The sequence below is a fragment of the Peromyscus leucopus genome, chromosome 4 (genome assembly GCF_004664715.2).
Source record: "Peromyscus leucopus breed LL Stock chromosome 4, UCI_PerLeu_2.1, whole genome shotgun sequence".
Lineage (NCBI taxonomy): Eukaryota > Metazoa > Chordata > Mammalia > Rodentia > Cricetidae > Peromyscus > Peromyscus leucopus.
The window spans coordinates 116,706,969-116,728,343 of record NC_051066.1 but is presented as its reverse complement, the minus strand read 5'-3'; the positions used below and the strand labels follow the sequence as shown (position 1 = coordinate 116,728,343).

Below are 21,375 nucleotides of genomic sequence, written 5' to 3'. Positions count from 1 at the left end.
AAACCTCCAGAATCATCAAGTGCACAACAGAAGCCACAGCTCTGCTCTGGAGACATTCCTATTGACATCCTGTACAAAGGAGGAAGGCAGAGGACCAGCTGCTCCACCGTTTTAAAATCTGTTAATCTCATGAGCACTCTACAGTCCATTCAATTCTTTGAGTCCATTAAAAACACAAATGGAGTTTTGTTTCAGTGGTTGGAACTTCTTGTTCATTTGGTTTAATATTTCTATTTCTCATTGTTTTTATTTATTTTCCTTTTTAATTTTTTTTTTTTTATTTTGAGGGTGTTAGTCCAGGGCCTAGTGTATGCCAGGCAACCATCTACCTTCAAATTAGACTCAACACCCCACCTCAGGTTTAGTTTATGTGGGCATGGAGTATTTTAACACTTGAGAGCTATAAACATGCATGGGAGGGCATGTGCACATGTTAGAGACAGAACCCCTTGACTCTAGAAGCCATTGATAAGAGTTTTTGAGGTCTACCAACCCTCAAAAACTCTTCACTTTCAATTGTGGTTTTCTGTTCCTCTCATTCAGCCTGCTTTGAATCAAGAAATTTTCTCAAAATATGTGGCACCAGTGTCACGCTTTCTTACTTCAGTGCTGTTCATGTTACACAGCACCACTTTACCTTGTTTGATTCATTGTTCACAAAGACAGAGTCCCCCTCAGAAAGTCTTGAGCTAACTGACCATCTTCTTCCCTCAGCCCTGCAAGGGCAGCAATTTCAGTTGGGGGCCACCATGCTTTGCTTTCTTGCCCCCTCAAACACCTTTAGTTCCTTTGCACAGATAGGGGAGTCTTGATGAACAGATCATTTACTTTCTTTAACCAAAAGTCTCAAATTTCCAACAAATATTTCATATACCTTCTTCTGCAACTCTGTACACAGGAATTCTTTACATTGCTGACTACACAGTGTAGTTTTCTTTAATCTTCAACCTACTCCCATTCATTTTAGCACAAGTGGTACTAAATCATCTATAATTTTATTCCTCAATTGTCATTTTTCTTCCATGTCTACCATTTTATTAGAAGTACTTTCTTTAAAACTGTATAACCCTTAAAAAGTACGTTCTTAGCAGTTCTTTAGATTTAACTTTATGTTTCATTGATTATTTGGACTTGAGATTTTTCCTTTTGAAGAAATATGATCTTCACATTTGACAAGGTTTTGCCTATACATAGAACTCTAGGATCATGGCACTTTCATCTCAGAATTTACAGAAATTTTCCCACTATTCCTTAGCAGATACAGGGCTACACAGAAGAAGCAAATACCTCTCAAGTTAAATTTTTTAGTTAGGCCTTTTTAACTTTACCTGGAAACTTGATTTTTCTTTGTTGGTGGTCCTTGAAATTCAAAAGTTTGGTTTTACCAGAAGTTTTCTTCAGTGTGCCTTATTTGAAGGTTGTTTGTTTTTTTTTTTTTTTTCACACCAGGAAAGTTTCATTTTACTATTTTACAAACTGCTACATTTGTTATGTGTATATATTTACTTCAGAATTCTTGTTTCTCACCTAATAATTTCCCATTATCTACTCTATTTAAACTTTTCTCATACAATGTTTAACTATTTTTACTATACTTTCTACAAGTAAATTTGGTTTGACTGTTAAGTTACTTCTTAATATCTCCTTTTGCCAAAGGTAGAACTCAAGGCCTTAGTTGATGAGAGGCAGACAATCTTTAATTGAGCTACATCTCCCACATTCCTCTATTTTTTAAAAAAAAATTATAAAGTAGCTTAAATATGCAAAGCAGTATAAAGTATTACTAAATAAACAGTTAAGTATTCGCTGTTAAGTGTAAAGAAAATTTTAAAATTTTAATCTGGATGAGAGAAAAATGCTTTCCTTTTCCTCCCAAAGGAAACCAGTTTGATATTTATCACCCTGTTGGATTTGTATTTTTATATATGTATATATCCATAAGACTGAAACAGTATTGCTTTGAATTTTTATGCTTCACACATATCTGACTTTTTCATTTATTTTAATCTGTTGTTATATTGCTAGGGATCCAACCTACAGCTTTGCCTAATTATTATTATAAGCCACAGCTTTGTACGATGATGACAATGACGACGACGATGATGATGATGATGATGCAGCCGCCAGAGATCCAACCCACAGCTTTGCCTACCAGGCAAGAACACTATCCTGAGTGGCATCTCCAGCTCCAACCAATGTGTTTCTTTAAGACAGTGTCTTCAACTCTCAGCTCACAATTCATCAATAAAGTCACACAGTGGTCGGGATTACAAATTAATAAAGCAAAACAGGAGTGGTGGGGAGTGAAAAGAGAAAGTGAAAACAGTGACAAATCACAGTGAAGGATCTATAGATAGGAAGTATACATTTCGCTCTGTTGAAGTCTATCTAAACAAATCAAAAAACAATGCTAAGGTGTGTGAGGTGTAGATAGGTAGATGAGTCATTTCCCTAAAACTGCCTTATTACTAATACAAATAAAATTCACAATTGCCCTATTATCAAGTAAATCCTAAGAAAATCAATGACAGACTATGTTTCCAAAAAAGTCAGGTTTACAATATTTTACAAGCAAATCTAAGGGAAAAAAATACCATTTCTTAGATCCACCTTCCCACTAGGCCAATCAATATTGCAAAGAATTGCCTGATTTAATGTGTCTAATCATTTAATTATAAACAGAATGATTATCTGAATTTAGTTGCCCTTGAATAACCTCACAGATATTTCAGTCACCAAAAGTAGTGTTATACATTACTGACAATGGTCAGAAAGGGAGTATCACTAAATACTTACATTATCTTAGAACAATAATCACAGTCAAGTCAGGCACATTAGGCAACTGTTCAATCATCAACCATAAGGAAATCACTTTCACTATACCTGACTGATTTTCATCCAGAACCCCTCAGGATATGTATTTCCAATGACAAGAAGTGCACTTTCAGGAGTCAATTCCACATGGAACAAACTAGTTTTCTAAAACCATTATTATGTTGTTCTAAAACCAGATGCATAACTTCAAACAAATGCTCCAAAATGTTGCCTAGCACCCTTAAAAATAGCTGGTCACCATCTTACCTACCACATATTAGCATTTTCCAAAAGAGACATCATGATGTGCTAAAACACAGTCTAGTAACTTTCAATAAACAGTATTTTTATTAGACTAGGCATCATTAGAGGGAAAATGCCCAAATATTAAAATATAAAAACTGACTCATCAGATGTGGTGTCACATGCCTTTAATTCCAACACTCAGGAGGCAGAGGCAGGTGGATCTCCATGAGTTTAAGATTTGTCTGTCTACACTGTAAGGTCTAGGCTAGTCAGAGCTATCTAATGAAACTGTCTCTAGCACCCACCACACACACAAAAAAAAAATTTTGGATTTATATTGAAATTAAATTTATTATATATTTCCAATTCCAAGATTTTAAAATACTTTAACAATTCTGAAATTGGCAGGTGCTACAATACAATTTGGGCAATTATTGTTGCTGCTGGAGTTGCACTGACAGTGTTCCTTGATTTTTAATAGTTTAGTTATTATTTCTGGTGATATAAGACAAATGCAACCTCTCAGCACTTAGACAAGTTATTCAATGATCATCTGTAAAAAGGATATTAATCCTAGTAATTGGATGAAAACAATCTGAAAATAATCAGGAAATGCCAACATTAAATCTTGCAGATGTACAAATAGTTTAGAAAAAAATTCAGCAAGAAGCAGAGGACATTTTTAAGTAGTTCTATATCATCAACTCTCTCAACTCCACAGAACAATATTCTGTGGGAAAATATACACATCAACAACTGGGGTGGAAAGAAATCATTCAGATATATTGGACTGAAAGTCAAGACATCTGAAGACTGAGTACCTTAACCAATTTATTTCAGTTGTTTCCATGTATGTTCAAGGATAATGTAATGAAAGGAATAATTGAGTAAATCCAAAAGTGTTTTGAATAAATTCAAAGAGACAGTTTTGTTTTTTATATTTATTAAAACTAATAATTTTTAAAGAGTGCACAATAGTTTAATTGGCAATGTTTAATTTTCCTTCTTTAATAGTGTATTCTGCAGCTGTTTTCAACAGAATATGATTAGTTAATAAGCTATGTGAGTGGTGATGTTGTATACTGCTATTTACAAAAACTAGTTTTCTGTTTTGCTCTTTTTTGAGTATGTAACTACACTACAGTTTTCAGATTCCTGACAATTAAATATGGCCATATGACTTGATGTGTGATCTAAAATGTGAATGAAACTTACATACACCATTGCCAGGCCTACACCTCTAAATGACATTGATATATTCCCAGAAATATACAATCTACTAAAATTTGGAGTCTGGAGAATGAAGAGTAGCAACTACATTATTACCTCAAATGGCACAGAGAAACATTTGACCAAATCCTCTTTCACATGATAAACACATTCAGTAAACTAGGAGTAAAATGGAAATTTCGTAAACATAACAGAAATATACAAAATTTCTGTAAAGTAATAGAAACCTATGGTGATATTGTGTTCCCCAAAATATTGTACACCCTAATAAACTTACCTAGGGTCAGAGAACAGAACAGCCACTAGATATAGAGGTCAGAAAATGGTGGCACACATGCCTTTAATCCTAGCATTCCATTTGATTTTAGTGTCATATCTTAGACGTCTGGATCTCTGTGAGTTCAAGGCCACACTGGAAACAGCCAGGCATGGTAACAGGAACCTTTAATCCCAGGAAGTGATGGCAAATAGCAGAAAGGTATATAAGACATGAAAACAAGGAACTAGAGCTGGTTAAGCTTTTAGGCTTGTAGAAGCAGTTCAGCTGAGATCCATTCAGATGAGGACACAGAGGTTTCTAGTCTGAGGAAACAGGATCAGATGAGGAATTGGCAAGGTGAGGTAGCTGTGGCTTGTTCTGCTTCTCTGATCTTCCAGCTTTAACCCAATACCTGGCTTCAGGTTTGATTTTATTAATAAGACCTTTTAAGATTCGTGCTACAGAAACCCAAAACTCCACAAATATCATCACACTTGATAGTGAAAAACTGAAAGCATTTCCCCTAAATTAGAATAAGACAATGACGTCAACTTTCACTACTTCTTAATATAGTACTGGAAATTTTAACCAGAGTAAGTGCACCAGATAATGAAATTAAAGTTATCCAAAGTGGAATGGAAGTAAAATTATCTCTGTTCAGTTATTATATACAGCAAGACTTAAAAAAAAGATCATTAGCTTGAATTCAGAACAGCTGTGAAATACAAAACTATATACAAATATCAGTAGAATTTATAAAATAACCAATGATAAGAAAATTATTAAGACAATTCCATTTATAATGACCTGAAAAAGAATGAAGCTAGTTAACCAAGGGGGTGAAAGATTCTACATAGAAAATTAAAACAACTTATTTTAAAAATTAAAAGCAACATAAGCAAGCAAAAAGACATACCAATGATTGACTGAAAGACGACACATGGCAAAGATAATATTACTAACTAAAGTGATCCACATCTTCAACACAATCTCTATCAACATCCTGAAGGTGTTTTGTGAAAAGAAACAACCCTAAAACTCATATGGAATCTCAATAAATATCAAACACAACTAAATCACGGGGGAAAAATAAAAGAACAAAGTGAAGGACTCACACTTCATGATTTCAAAACCTACTACAAAGCTACATTGATAAAAGCAGTGTGATCTGGGCATTAGTCCAGATTATAGATCAATGGGACATTTTAAAGCTGACTGTCAAAAAGAGTACTCCATGGCTAGTCAAAGCTATTATAAAAGAACAGACTTTTAAATAAAATATCTTAAAAACTGGATATCAACATGCAGAATAAAATTGAACTTTATATCATATACAAAAGTTAACTCAAAGTGGATCAAAAACTAAATGTAAAACAAAAATTCATAAAACTTTCTTTTTCAGGACTGGGTTTCTCTGTGTAGCCATGGTTATCCTAGAACTCACTCTGTAGAACAGGCTGGCCTGGAACTCACTGAGATCCACCTCCCTCTGCCTCTATAGTGCTGGGATTAAAGGAGTCCACTACCACCTCCCAGCCACCATAAAACTCTTCTAAAAAAAAATAAAAGTTTTCATAATACTTGACTTAATCTCTAAGATATGACACTAAAATCAAAATTCTGACATGAAACAATATGGTTGAATCTATAGTGTGTTAAGTGTAACAGGCCAGACACAAAGGACAACTACTGTTATGACTATACTCACACCTGGCATCCAGAACTAACAAAATCAGAAACAGAATGTAGACTAGATAGTAATAGTAGTTGGGTGAGTAGGACAAACCAGCAGTTTTGTTTCACAAGTACAAATTTTCTATTTGGAAAGAGGAAACATTCTGTAATGAAAGCTAGAGATGGCTACATACACTGTAAATTTACTTAATGCCACTGAGTTCTACACTCAAAAGGACTACAATGGGAATCCTGCACTATACTAGCAGCACTGTTGAAAAGATTAAAATAGTAAATTTTATCTTTTATCAAAATAAAAAAATTTAAGTAGTTTAAAATCTTTTTTGTTTGTTTGTTTGTTTATTTTTTGAGACAGGGTTTCTCTGTGTAGCTTTGCGCCTTTCCTGGATCTTGCTCTGTAGACCAGGCTGGCCTCAAACTCACAGAGATCCACCTACCTCTGCCTCCTGAGTGCTGGGATTAAAGGCATGTGTGTGCCACCACTGCCTGGCTAGTAGTTTAAAATCTTAGAAGATAGATTGAGAAGCTGAGAAGCTAGCACCTCCTGCATCCCTGAATGCATATGCTCGCGCACACGCGTGCATGCACACACCTATAAACTAATCCAAGAATAAATGGATATTATTAGAAAACTGATACAGAGATAAATAATAAATATGTGTTTATCAAACATAGGAAAAATATTAAAGAAGAGGCATCTCCCAAGAAAAGAGGACAATGAATTACTTTAATGAACAGAAAGGGTGTGGAGTGTTCATAGACTCTAAATCATTATATGCACAGTCACAAATTTATCCTCATCATACTCAAGTTTGTTTGTGTATATCTCACGTCTTTATCCAACAGGATTTCAACTGCTTGGGCATGTACTTGGCCACTTCTCTTAAACTTCACTCATTATCTATACTGTGTTAGAGCAATAATCCCCAGCCTTGTAAATCAAAAGCTTAAGTATAAAAATAAGCTGCACCTCAATTCTTGTTTTCAATACTTATGGAAAATTTCAGCAATTAAATATTCCATAAAAGAAGACGGTCATGAAATTCATAGATTTAAAATAAATAAAAGGGGGCAGAGTACATTATGAAGACTCACAAAGGAAGGCCACTAGAACTGAAAGTGTGTTGTCTTTGGCTACCACCAACCTGTACAAATCTCAGGGTGTCTATTTGCACTGAGCAGCTAATATTTAAGTAAAACTCACATTATTGTGAAATTTAGTGTGTAAAATACAACTAGTAGAGAACTATAATATATATATATAAAATAAAATATATATATATATATATATATATATTATCTTGAAACCATGATTCTAAGTTATCCTTAAAGTATTTTTAAAAATAAGATTTAAGATTGGGTTGGTTTCTATCTTTTAACACGCTTTATACAAGAACAATCTACTTAATACTCAGTGATACATCAGCAGTGCATATTTATGTGTTGTCAAAACCATCTAAAAAATAGTTGAAATGAAGCAGAGGAAAAGCAGAAACATTGTGATTGTGAATTCCTACAGAACTTCATATACCTTATCTTCTCCACTTCACAAGTCAAATAATCATACTTCACAAATGTTTGATTCAATGAGTGCTCAAGGCTGCACAAGAACATCATTAAACAGAAATTTCAATGTTTTCAGTTATAGTTACCATTTATTTCCAAAATATTTACAAGCTATTTAGTGTGACTCAAGAACTAAATTCTATCTGTAGTCATAGTTGGCTTTGAAGCAAATTTACTAACTTTGCAACGGGTGTAATATTAAAACAACTTCCTGCTATTGAATATGAAGAATCAATAATGCCAAAATGAATAATCTAGAATGGAAACATGTTAAAATTGTTATTATTGGCAATCTTAAAAATTCATGCAACAGGCTCAATTGTATATATTTTCACTTATCTAACTTAAACTCTCCTATCACTTAGATTAATCGAAACTGAAGTTGTAACAATATAAATACAAAATAACAATATACAATGCAATTAACCCATGAATTTGCATCCTTGCCTCAATTAAATATGTACATACAACTTAAGTAAAATCTTCATTACTGAAATATATCATTGTGTTATACAACATTTGAAACTTAATTGAACCAACTTTATATTACAAAGATGCAACGTATTTATTAGCAGCATTAAAAATAATCTGGCTAATTCAAATAAAAAAAATAAGATTAGGAGTGGGAGGAAAGTAGGGTAAGTTAGTGTGAAAGATAAAGAGTAATTACTAAAATGACTTAAAAGAGAAAAATTAGGGTGGGTAAAAACAGCTAGAGGGGAAAGTTGAAATACTGTAAGGATCCAGAGATTTTAGAAACTGTTAAATCTATGGAAGATTATAATTAAAAAGAAAAATGAGGGGCTAAGGATAAGAGAAAGAAGATACATGAATAAGAAGGGGGATGTGAGATGTGGCTAAACAGCATAGCAAAGAATGCCTTATGTAAGCATCATGAGGAAGCAAACAGTCCTGAAACCTGAATAATGGAAACACAAGTTGTTTTTTTTAAATAAATAAATAAACAAACAAACATCTGGTTTAATTTCTAAGCTCTCATATGAATCTTTATAAAATATGAAAGGTGGGAAGGAAAAACTGATAATATTAATGGGCAAATGAGTTTACCATTTAGTCACCTCATAGGACAAGTAATCACCATCTATTGTGTAAAAAGCACTATGCTAGACAACCAAGGACACAAAGAATACTGAAGACAATACAGTCCCCATGGTAATTACAGTATCATAAAAGAGACAGACCCTCATCAGATAACCTTACTATTGACTACATAGAGCCAACTGCTATCATCACTCTATGAAAAGGAACATAGAAAAGAAACTGTTTCAAAAAGTGAGTAAAGGAAAACTTTGGGGGGAATAGATGTCTTTCAACTTCAAGACTTTAAAGATGACAATAATCATGCAGGTAAGATGAACAGTGCTTCCTCCAGAAACAGAAAGGAAGATGGCTATCGGCAAAAGAGAACAAAAAAGCAAAAGCTTCGAGAATAAAGCCCATGTTAGAATTTCAGAACTGTTTTGTTTAAATATAGATTTTAGTTGTACACTATCTCTTTGTGACTGCTTACAGAATAAATCAAAGTGTGCTTATAGTTTTAAATTTTTTATTGTATTATTTCACAAAATAATATGTATGGGTGTTTTGCCCTCTTGTATGTCTGTGTATCATGTGCATGCAGTGCCCACAGAGGTCAGAAAAGGGTACAGAATTCCCTGGAATTAGAGTTACAGGTGATTGTGGGCAGACCAAAATGGATTTTGAGAACTGAACTCAGGTTTTCAATAAGCAGCCAGTGCTCTTAACCACTGAGCCATCTCTCCAACCCCAAAATGAAGATTTTAAAATTCACATTAAGATCATTTACAAAGGAAAAATAAAATTACATATACTCAAAAGATTTGTATCTAAGAAACTGCAGTTTTGCTCTTTTCTGTTTCTGTAGATTATTTTACTTTCAAAGTATAGTACTTAAACTGAATATAATCTAAAAAGAGATCAAAACAGAGAAATTAAGTAAGAAATAATTTCTCTAATTTTTAGATTTCTATAAATTCCATCCTGTTTTTGTTTGGTGGGCTGTTTGTTTTTTGAGACATTTCACTGTGGAGCCCTGGTTGGCCTAGAACTCACTTTGTCAACCAGGCTGGCCTTGAACTCACAGGAACCCACCTGCCTCTGCCCCTCTCTGCCCCCTTCTGCCCCCTCTCCCCCTGCCTCCTAAAAGGTTGGACTAAACCCATCCTGTTTTAATACCATTTCTCAACTATTTGGTCATTTCCAGCTATATCCTATCATTCAACCATAATCCAACATTTAATAAAACAATGCAATTAATACCATAAAAGTCGGAAACAGTACTTTATTTTTCTATCTTTTGTGTGTGTGTCTGTGTTTGTGCACTGTGTATGGTGTTCATACATGTTTCCATGTGTGCAGGTGCATGTGTCTGCAGATGCATATACACATATGCAAGTAGAGGCTCAGTGCTGACATTGGGAGTCTTTCTCTATTCCTCTCCACTTTATTTACTGAAGCAAGGACTCTCAACTGAACCCAGAACTTGCTGCTCAGCTAACCTAGCTAGCAAGTTAGCCCTAGAGATCTCCTGTACCTTCCTCCCAAGTGCTGAGATTACAGCCAGCCACCATGCCTACAGGGATTTTGGGTGGGTTCTAGAGATCCAAAGTCTGGGTCCTCACACTTAGCATAGCAAGCACTTTATCTCTACCACCGTCTCTACCACCACTCCAGCCCCAACTTCTCTTTTACAGCTTAACAAAACTCATTCTGCCTCCTCTTCCTCGGGGTTCCTTGAGGCCTGAGGGGAAGAATTTGATGGAGATGTCCATTTGGGGTTGAGTGTTCCAAGGTCTGTTATTCTTTGCATTAATGTCTGGCTATGGTTCTCTATATTTGTTCCCATCTGCTGCAGGAGGAAGCTTCTCTGATGATAGCTAAGCAAGGTGCTGATCATGAGCACAGCAAAATGCCATTAGGAATATTTTTATTGCTATGTTGCTTTTTTTTTTTTTAACAACAGAAAGAGTGTAAGAGCCAGAGGAGAAGAAAGACACCAAGAAAACAAGGCCCTCTAAAACAATGAAATCAATGCACATATGAACTCAGAGATTGAGGCAGCATGTATAGAGCCTATACAGGTTTACATCAGGTCCTTTGTGTATATATTATGGCTTCGAATTTGTGTTTTTTATGTGATTCCTGAGTGTGCCAAGGAGCGGGTCTCTGATTCTTGTGCCTTCTCTTGAACTCTTTTCCTTCTGTTTTGTCCAATTCCAATCTGTTAATTTTTGTTTTAGCTTATATTTTATTATTACCCCTTAGAAGCCTGTTTGTTTTCCAATGAGAGACAAAGAGGGAGTGGAGCCAGGTGGGGGAGGGGAAAGGTGGGAAGAAACTAGGAGAAGTAGAGGGAGGGAAAATCATAATCAGGGTATATTAAGTGAGAAAAAATATATTTTCAATAAAAGGGGATAAAGGGGAAAAAAAAACAAGTACTGAATGTTATACAAAACTCTTGCCCACATCCTTCTCCATAGACTGTTCTATAGAATAACCATTACATTCCAATTTCCTTAGTCCTTATAATTCATAAACATACTGCCAATCAAAAGTGGTTATTATAAACTTACTAAAATAAAAGTACTAGGTTATACACTAATATTGAAAGATGATTAAGATACACTTTTAACAAATGAAGATCTGAAGTTTAGAGGCTGGAGTGGTTCCAGGAGTTGGAGGGCTAGTGGGGAGAGGATATAAATCTAAATACATTACATTCATATGTAAAATTACTAGAGACTGTATAATTAAAAATGAAATTTAAAACCATGTCCAAATGAAAAAGACAAGTTTTTGATGACTTCTAAACATTACTTTTCAGCTTGGCACACAAGTCATTCATTGACCAGGATTTCAAATCCTACTCAGATTAGATCTCAAAGTAAAGAGAGTAAAAGACGCAGTGGTTAGGGCATAATGTTTTTTTTCTTTCTCATTTAAAAAAAAATTAAGAGAAAAGACACCACACTGTTGTCCAGACAAACCTCTAATTTAAAATCTGCCTGCTTCAGTCTCCCAAGTAGTTGGGATACTCGAATTACAGACAAGCAGTACCACAGCTGATGAGCCTTCACTTTTCACAGAAATAATTTTTAAGAATAGAAATCAGTTCAAATGAAAGGAGAATTAATAATACTGAACTTGTATGCTATCTTACTAATTTTAATATGAAAGAAGCTAAAGATTATAAATGTGCCTCTACTCTTTAATCAACCTATACATACATGTCAAAACGTTTCCAATTACCTCCAAAAATGTTTAAGTAATTCAGACTTACAGACTGCACACCTCAGAATTTTAGAGTTTGGTGTTTTCTAAATGACCTCTATTATCAGATTTGAATGGAAGCATATATAAGATATGAAATGTGAAGTTTTCTAACAAAACTATTTTCAAAGAATATTTTCTGATATTTGAATAAAATTAAGTATAAAACTTTGTTATTTTTATTCCTCAGTTGCACTTCAAACATTCAAAATAATGACCTATAGACTAGAGATGTAGCTCAGTTGGTAGAGAGCTTTCTAGCATGAACAAAGGCCTGGGTTATCCCCAGTATTTTATTAGCATATATTAATTATACATATTTATTGTTTTAAGTAATGTTTTTATTAATTCTTTGAGACTTCTACACAATGTATTTTGATTAACATAATCATTAACATAATAGTGTGGGGTCCCCTCACAACTTCTCCCTGATTCACCTACCTGCTCACCCAACTCTGGTTTTCCTTCTCTCTTTTTTAAAAACCATCAAGTCCAGTTTGTACTAGCCACCTACTAGTGGGTGTGGGGCCTGCCTTGGAGTGTGGTCAATATGCCAGGGGTAATACCATTAAAAAAAAAAACATCTCTCAGCAGCCGTCAAAAGCCAATAGCTCCCCAGCTAGGGATGGGAATTCATGCCCACATCCACAATGGGATTCTATCTGGCTGGAGCTTGCTCAGGTCTTATGCATGCTGACACAATCACTATGAGTTCATATATGCAACTTCCCACTGTGTCTAATTATACAAAATAAATTTTACTATGACATTTCATGCATAATGTACATATGTACATAATTTATTGTGCTCCTATTCACCAATTAACTAAACATCTTTTAAAGTACTAAAACTGTCTTGACTAATATTTTATTATGACTTAGTACTGAAGAGATGACGAAAAGAAAGTGCATATGAAGAATATGTAAAGTGTGTACAATTGAAGACATTAGCAAACATCACTTATATAATGAGCTGTTACATTTCAAGGACAAGGACGAGGCCAGCCTCCAGTTTTCAGGTCACAACAGACGAGGTCAAAAAACATTTCAAATGTCACATGGAAAGAATAAAATATTGTTTAACAGAAATACAATTCATATCACATCACCTAATTCCCCATGGAATGCCTTCAAAGTTCAAAATACCATAACAGAAAAAAAATAGTGCATAAAATAACTGTGAATCACTTATAAATTATAAGCTCATATTTGAGACACAGGATTTGAGACACAAGATTAAATATACAGTGTCATGTAAGAGAAAAACATGTCAGGTGTATTCAATGTATATTTTCTAATTTAGTAGACATATTTTAGCATGTGGTACTCCTGAATACACCAAACTACTGTGAATTCTAACAATAAAATTCTACCAAATATGGTAATTTGTTGGCTGAATCTTGAAAGAGAAATAGCCAGGGCCAGTGAAATGGCTCAACAGATAAAGATGCTTGCCACCAAGCATGACAACCTAAACTATATTCCCAAGACACACAGCGGAAGTGGGGCTCTGACTCCTATAAGACATCCTCTGACCTGGACAGTGGGGTGTGGTACTAACGTAACTTGCCCCTACAAACACTCAAACACACACACACACACAAACACACACACACACTAAGTAAATGTAAAAAAAATAAATGAAATAAAGAAAACAGAAGTAGCCCTCAAGAAAACCAAGTTTCTAAACATTACGTTCCAACACTGCTCTTTGAATACTCTGGCAGCAGTAGGACTCTAATTCTACCCCAAAAGACTAAATTTGTTAAAGTGAACATTATGTGCCATATCCTTAGAGAACTGACTTGCTACTGCAGTGACCAAGAAGGTAATCAGATGAAAGAAAGAAGCAAAAACAATGGGGGATATTTGCTAGGCATGGAGCTAATTATTCAATACCAGCTGTGTATAAACAAGTAAGAAACAACTGAGACCCACACAAGGAGGCAGAAAACCCTGTTTTCCTGATTTCTGGCCCTAAGCTCTTGCATTACACAGTACTAACTTCTCTCCAATGTCTTAATGAGACAATTACTAAAAAACAACTTGCCTTTATTGAAAGTAATGACCAAGCAGGTCAGACATGAACATCCTAATCAGCTTGCTCTAGAACACCACTAAACTTTAGGTAAAGTCACTGCCCCACCTACCCATTAAAATTATCTTCTCACTCTCAGCCTAACAAGCTTGGCCTCTGTTGTTGTTGCAGTGTTTGTTTTTTAAATAGTGTCTGCCCATGCAGCCTAAACTGGCCCTAACTAAGGACCCAAGCTGCCAAACCTGTAGCAATGCTCAAGCCCCAGCTTCCCAGGTGTCACACCTGTTCCTCCTTCCAAGAAAGAAAGGTGTCTAAAGCTCAACCCAACCGTGTTCTTTTCACAAACACCAAAGCTTAAATCAGCTGTTTTTCTCCACAGGTTTTGTCCACAATTCCACGCTTGGGTTTCATTTTCTGATCCCAAGGTACTGAGTACTGTCATCAGTCTAAGGACACAACCTGCAAAATGAATTGTCCAAGTCCACTTCACAAAGTCAATTTCCTTGCTCCGAAGTATGCTGTTTGTCTAAACCTCACATCAAGATTAACACCAATGACTATTAATTCTGAGATAAGTATATCAATTATCTGTTAAATGTACAATTTTCTGTTTAGAAACTTAAAAAAATTGTTAAAATATAATTGCATTATTTCCTTCCTTCCCTTTCCTCCCTCCAACCCCTTCCATCTCCCCCACAAATAGCCTCTTTTTCTTTGGATATTTTATGTATACATATAAATACTATGTATAAATATACAAATACAATTTGCTGATTCCATTTCATGTTGCTCGTGTGTGCATGATTTCAGGCTGACCACTTGATACTGAATAACCAATTTTCATGTACCTTTTAATGTTTAAAATCTGCTTATACTCTAATACAATCCAGACTTTCATCAAACCAAAAAACACTAAGTAAATTTTGTCAAATGTTTTTACATGTAGACATAAAATACCATACCATATAAAACATACATTCTCTAAAGTGCTCTGAAATGTTTTTTCTGTATTGCAATATACTCTCTTAGCCATATGCAACCATTAAAATAAGATAAAGAAAATACAATGGAAATGAAAGCTAATGCAAGGTCAAAATGCCACACCACCAATGACTAAATCTCTATAGCATTTTCTCTTAAGATCTGATGCAGAATAGTTTTTAAAAAATAAAAAAGTACTTGTAAAAAGTACTGTATTGAAAACGTGGTATATTTCAGAACACAAATTATGTTACTATACATTCCTAAGCTTAAGAAGGATGTGATGGGTAACTAAAAGCAACCAAACAATAATTTCAAAAATACCTCATTCATGAATATCAGTTATTCATTTCTGTCAACAATTGTCTTACATGATATATATGGGAACAGCATCTGCCTATAAATTGTCTTGAGAAACTTACCATCATTTTGGCCCTTGCTCTTCATCTCCTCCTTCCATGACAGAATGGTGCTCAGAGGAACATAGTCCCTTATGTATTCTTTGCGTCTCTCCTCTAAGGTCATCTTCAGCAAACGTTCTTGCAAAATAAAAGCAGAATCTCCATTTGTATTTAAATTTTAATCTTGGGAACTACTGAATACATTTATAAATATTAATCATGCTATACTAACCAAAGATTTAAAGAACACCAAAATGCAATCCAATGATTTCATATTTGAGGGTTAAAGGAGGTCAAATTAATTCCACACTAGCAAGAAACATAAAATCAAAGCTGGTTGAGACTAAATTCCTAAAATGGCCTAAGAAATAGGTAAAGTCATTTACTCTTCTTATCATCACTGACTAACATGGAGTATGTGCTAGGTGATGCATTTACAGACTTCAGGAAATGAGTAGTCATTTACTCTTCTTATCATCACCGACTAACATGGAGTACATGCTAGGTGATGCATTTACAGACTTCAGGAAGAATGATTTTTCAGTTCACAGGGCAAAAGAGCAACTGAGTAAGTTACAAAAGAATATCAATTAAGAAAAGTGCAGACTGCTGAGACAGGTATGTCCAAGCAGTGAGAGCACAAGAAACATAACTACAAAGCTGTTTCCTCAATTTTACAAGGCCATCAACAATGAAAGTGTACTCTCAATTCGGTAATAGCATTATGCTGGTAGAATATGCATATTTTAAATATACACTCTAAGATTAAAATATAAAACAGCATCTTAGAATAGCAGATGATGCTGTTTATAAAGAGCTCACTGGTGCCAAGTGTTTCCAATGTTTGTATCACTAAAATAATTTTTATAACAAGTCATGACTAATGAAGCACAGATAAGTTTCTTCCCACAAAGAGGTAAAAAATGAGGACACTTCAACAAACAGAACAACAATAAAAACAAGGAGACATAAATAGCTTAATGAAACTATAAGATGTTATCTGGAAGGGAAGGACCACAGAAGAGAAAAATTGTACAGGAACTTGTATGGCATGCTGTATAGCCCTTCTTTTAGGTTTAAAAAAAAAGACCATTAATTTAAAGTTGATTATGAATATCCTGGTTTGCACACAAGATGATCCACTAGAAAACAGAAAAACAGTAAATCTACTTATTTTTAATGTAAAAAATAAATTTTTGGTCCTAGAGGGAGAACAGAAAACAGGAAAAAAGAGAGAAAAGTTGTTAAATTCAACAACAGTTACAAAGAAGAATAATGAAATATAATCTAGTTGTCACCAAGGTTGTGAGGTCCAGTGATATAGAGAAAAGAGCTTTAATACATATAAGGAGAAAAATACTATCAAGTTCTACAGGAAGGTCAGAGAAAATAATTATTTTACAAAGCCACTGTCTTATCAACTGGGTGACCAATAGCACTGAAAACAGAGCAGTGGTTGACAGAGTTTGGCCTATGACCTAAATCATTATATAAATCTATATGGTCTTAGATCAATTGCCTCATCTCTTTATGTCTCAATTCTTCATGAGATAATTACAGGTATTCTTCCCAACTTTCAGGTGAGGCAACTGAGGCAGAGAGGCCAGACAACTCACATAACGTCCCAGAGCTTGTAGACCAGTGCCAACTAGGGTTTGAAATGGGACAACTGTATTTAAAGCTTAACCCTACATTACCTCATACCATTTTCTACTTTCATGAGTTGGGAGAATCAAATGATAAAACCCATATAAGGCATTAAAAACAGCACAGAGCACAAAAAAAAAACTTCAATAACTATTACTACGTTCATCATCATCACTCAATCACTTTAGAAACACTAGTTTCATTCAAATATAACTGAAATCCAGGACTCTGGGGTACTGAAAAAAAAAAAAAAAGCAAGTGAGGCCTGATATAGAGGCTCACACGTGTAATCTAGCACTTGGGGGTCAAAGCAAGAGGACTGCCACATGTTCAGGACCAACCCTGGTTACAGAATGAGTTCTAGGCCAACCTAAGCTACACAGAATTAGATCCTGTCTTTAAAAAAAAAAAAAAAAAAAAAGGAGGGAGGGAGGGAGGGAGGGAAGCAGTAAGGAGAAGGAGCACAACTCAAGGTGAATCCCTGTGAAAGGTCAAACATTAAGACCACTGTTAGACAGCAGAGAAAAGACAAAGATGGTGAAAAATTACACATATCCAAAGAATGAATACATGATGGCACAAGATCTCAAAAACAATAAGCAACAGAATAAAGAGCACAAGCACAAGGGTTAATCTAACCTAAAACAATGAAGAAAAGTGCCCCCTCTAAAATGGGGACAAAACCTAAATTAAATGTAAAGAAACAGCCATAATGACACCATGGAGAGCATGTTAGAGCTGCTACTGTCCAGTGAGACTTAATTTCTCCATGAATGATAAAGGCAGTGTCACCTGTTCATTACAGAATAACAGGTAGAATAGGAAGGTTGAAGAAGTAGCTTTGGAAGTGGCTCGCAAAGTCAGAAAAGGGAACTGACCCTCAGTGGCAAAAGCACTGCTTTAAAAGCTCAGATCACAGTGCAGAATTATTACAGCTAGACAGCAGGCTGAGGGACACTATGAATCAACTGTTTATGTAAATGCCAGAAGTTACAGACAGAAATGACTGTCATTCTATTTATTTTAAAGTAAATGTACATACTTAGAACAAAAACAACACCAAATGTAATGCAATAAAAACAATGCTTGAAATGAAAATTCACATGAAATGATTCTGAATTAGGGCTCAAAATGGTAAGACAATATTAACCAAGAAATCCTCCATTACTTGTTTAAGCAGTAAAACAAATGGAAAGCAAAAGAAATAGTTTCTCAGGCGTTGCCAAACTTTCTTCTGCTAATGCTTCATCTTTATAATGAATCCTTTCTCCGTGAACCAAGTATATAAACAGTTCTACTTGCTACATGGGGTACTGAATTAAAATGTTTCTAAAATGCCTTGACATTTCAATGAACTGGGTAAGCCTTCATTTAGATTTCAGTAACAGCTGCAAAAGTACTAAGCCATCAACTCTCCAGTGGTATGAGAGGAAAAGGGCATGAATCCATTGGCTTCTTTATTGTATGATAAATCCTGAGCTCCTTTTTGGTGGATTAACAGATGATAGTTCACACTTTACTATTCCAAAAAAAAAACCAGACATCCTGTGAGGACAGATACAAAGAATTCACTTCCTAATATCTCCCTTTAACTTTACCCTTCATGCAGAAACAGCTCAGTCTGGGATAAAAGAAAGTAACTAGAAGCCTTCTTTGTGCATTTGCTTATTTTTTTAAAAAAAAAATATTTGGTCATATTTTCCCTTTAGAAGAAACAAAAGGCAAAAATAATTAAGATATTAAAGAGAGATTCTGAAATGTCTGCTCATCACAGTCCAAGTGTATAGATGTTACTTTAGGAACTGTTTTTCTAACATAAAAATAGTCTTTAGATATTCACTATATTTTCAATGATTCATGTTAGTGAGAACAAATGTCAATGGTTTTACACTATTGTTTTATTATCATCAATTATACAAAGTTAACATATCAAGACCATCAAAAAATGGGTGTGATTTTTCCAGTGCTCACAGAACTGTGTTCAAGTGAAAGTGCTACTACAAAAGCAAAGCACTAGTAAAATGTCACACTGTTTCACATACATGACTCTTTCCTGAACTCTTAATTTACTTATTTTTTTTTTTTTCCCCAGTGTTGGGTGAAGAGAGTCCTACTGAAGGTCAGAGAATGCTCTCCCAGTGAGCTACGTGTCCAGCTCTGCTATCAGACCCTGGTTCTAAACAGCATTTGTTTTGTGACATCTTAAGTTTTAGTTCTCTCAACACTCATAGTCATTAAGACAACGACGCTGAAGCAGATCTTTCAATATTTAAAGGGCACTTCAACTGTGCAGTTCAGTCATGTTACGTCTTCCCTGCAGTGAATTTGAAAACTTCCCTCCTCACTCCTTTTTTTCATGCATTGTTAAAGCAGTCACTATTTAGAGGATTCTTTCTAATCCTCACTCTTGCAGCTACTGTTTGGCCAAAAGGCCAAGGGGCTTGAAATGAAAATGTTTAACAAGCTATCGGCAAGAAAACCAACTTTCACCCCTTTATCTCTGTTCTGTAAGACAGCCCAGAGAAATTTGTGCACACTTGCTCAACTTCATCCTTTATATACGGATTTCGTTCAAGTCAGTAGTAGCAATGCAAATGGCTTATCTGTAATGGGAAGGGGCAGGAATAAAAGGTTAAAAGATGACGGAAAATACGCCAGAGTCAAGCATTACATCAAAATATGACCTGTGAAACTGAGATGAGACAGACAGGAGAGAAAAGAAAAACAAAAAACAAAAAAACCACACCAGTTCTACTTCTTAAAGGAACGAGTGCCACTGTCAATCTAACGGATTTGGATAAGCCTCGGTGTGCACACAACTCAGGGAAGGGTTCATTCACAGAGTGCACGCAGTCTTACTCTGTGCGACTCCCCACTATGAATGGGGATGTAACCGAGAAACACATCGCAGGGGGAAAGCCCATTCAGACTTCTCCGAAGGCACTTAGCCTCGCCGCCCATAAGATGCTCCTTTTAGGTTCCAAATTCCAGAAGTCACACTGCAGCTGAGCGGAGCGGGGGGTGGGGGGGGGGGGACCCCGAGCCAGTTTGGGATGGAGGGAGGGACGGAGGCGGGGAAAGGAGGGAAAGCAGGTGCAGGTGCAGGCTCGCCTAGGCTCCTCAGCAGCAGCAGCAGCCTGGGCACTGGCCGGCGGGCACCTGTGCGCGGGACACCGGGGCTGGGGCGGAGGGGGGCGGTGCAAACTCCCAGCTGGGGTCCCGAAGGCGAGCACGTCGGGGAGGAGGTGACTCGGCGCCCAGGGGGGTGTGCGCCCGCACGTGCGCGAGCCGCAGGTGCCCGGGAGAAGCGGCGCGCGGCCGCGGGCGGGCGGGCGCGCGCGCGCGTGGACGTGGACGCGGCCGCGGGCGGGAGCCGCACCGGCCGAGAAGGCGCGAGGAGGCTGCGGGCGGAGGGCGCCTCGCCGCCCCGCCGGGCCCCCGCCCGCCCCCACCCACCCGCCGCCCGCCCCCGGGGCCTCGGGGCCGGTTACCTTTCTCCTCTCTCCACACCTTTTTCTTCTTGTTGCTGGGGTACATGCTGCCGTGGGGGTGGCTGGCTTTAAGCTGCAAGTTCCCCAGGCTCACGGGCAAACAGGGTGTGTGGAGTGGGGGGGAAGGGGGATGGAGGGGGGGAAACACTCGGGTGGGAAAAGTGCAAAGGCTCTGCGTCCCGCGCCGCTCGCCGCTCGCCCGTCGCCGCCCTCCTCCCTCAGCCCGCCCGCTCTGCCCCGCGGCCGCCGCCACAGCAGCACCTCAGAGCCTGTCAACTAGGTCACGCCTCGCGCTAACCTAACACCCGCGCAGGCCCCGCCTCCCGGCCGCTAGGCAGCGCCGCCGCCCATTGGCTGCTCCGCCCGCCGCTCTCCGCGTTCTAGCCAAGGCGCGCCCCGACTTCAGCCTCAGGGCGCAGGCGCAGGCGCAGGCTTGGGCTCGACGCCGAGGACGTTGGGGAGCTGGAAGGGGGCGGGGCCAGAGCCCGAGCCGGAGGCCGCTCCGCGGCCGGGGGCGGGGCGTGCAGCAGCTGCCTGCGGGGAGCGGGAGGAGCAGGGACTGAGGGCGTGGCCCGTTGGCAGGTGCGCCAGGTGACCCGGAGCCAGCTGCAAGAGAGAGACAGCTGTGTGGGGGACTGCAGGATGAAGGGGTCGCGGGTCCTAGGAGATGTCCGAGCTCACTGTGACCGCCTCGTCT

At 37.2% G+C, this 21,375-nt stretch overlaps 1 protein-coding gene across 1 annotated transcript in view; it reads right to left on the bottom strand.

Annotated features, from left to right (window-relative positions):
* Macrod2 (mono-ADP ribosylhydrolase 2) overlaps positions 1 to 20,972 on the bottom strand; it is a 1,962,999-nt gene extending 1,942,027 nt beyond the window's left edge. The window contains exons 1-2 of the mRNA XM_028884439.2: positions 20,679 to 20,972; positions 15,562 to 15,678 (exon numbers count right to left, since the gene is read on the bottom strand). Coding sequence (XP_028740272.1) covers positions 15,562 to 15,678; positions 20,679 to 20,724 — 163 coding nt within the window. The 5' untranslated portion in view covers positions 20,725 to 20,972. The remainder of the gene's footprint in view (positions 1 to 15,561; positions 15,679 to 20,678) is intronic.
* Between the last annotated feature and the right edge of the window lie 403 nt (positions 20,973 to 21,375).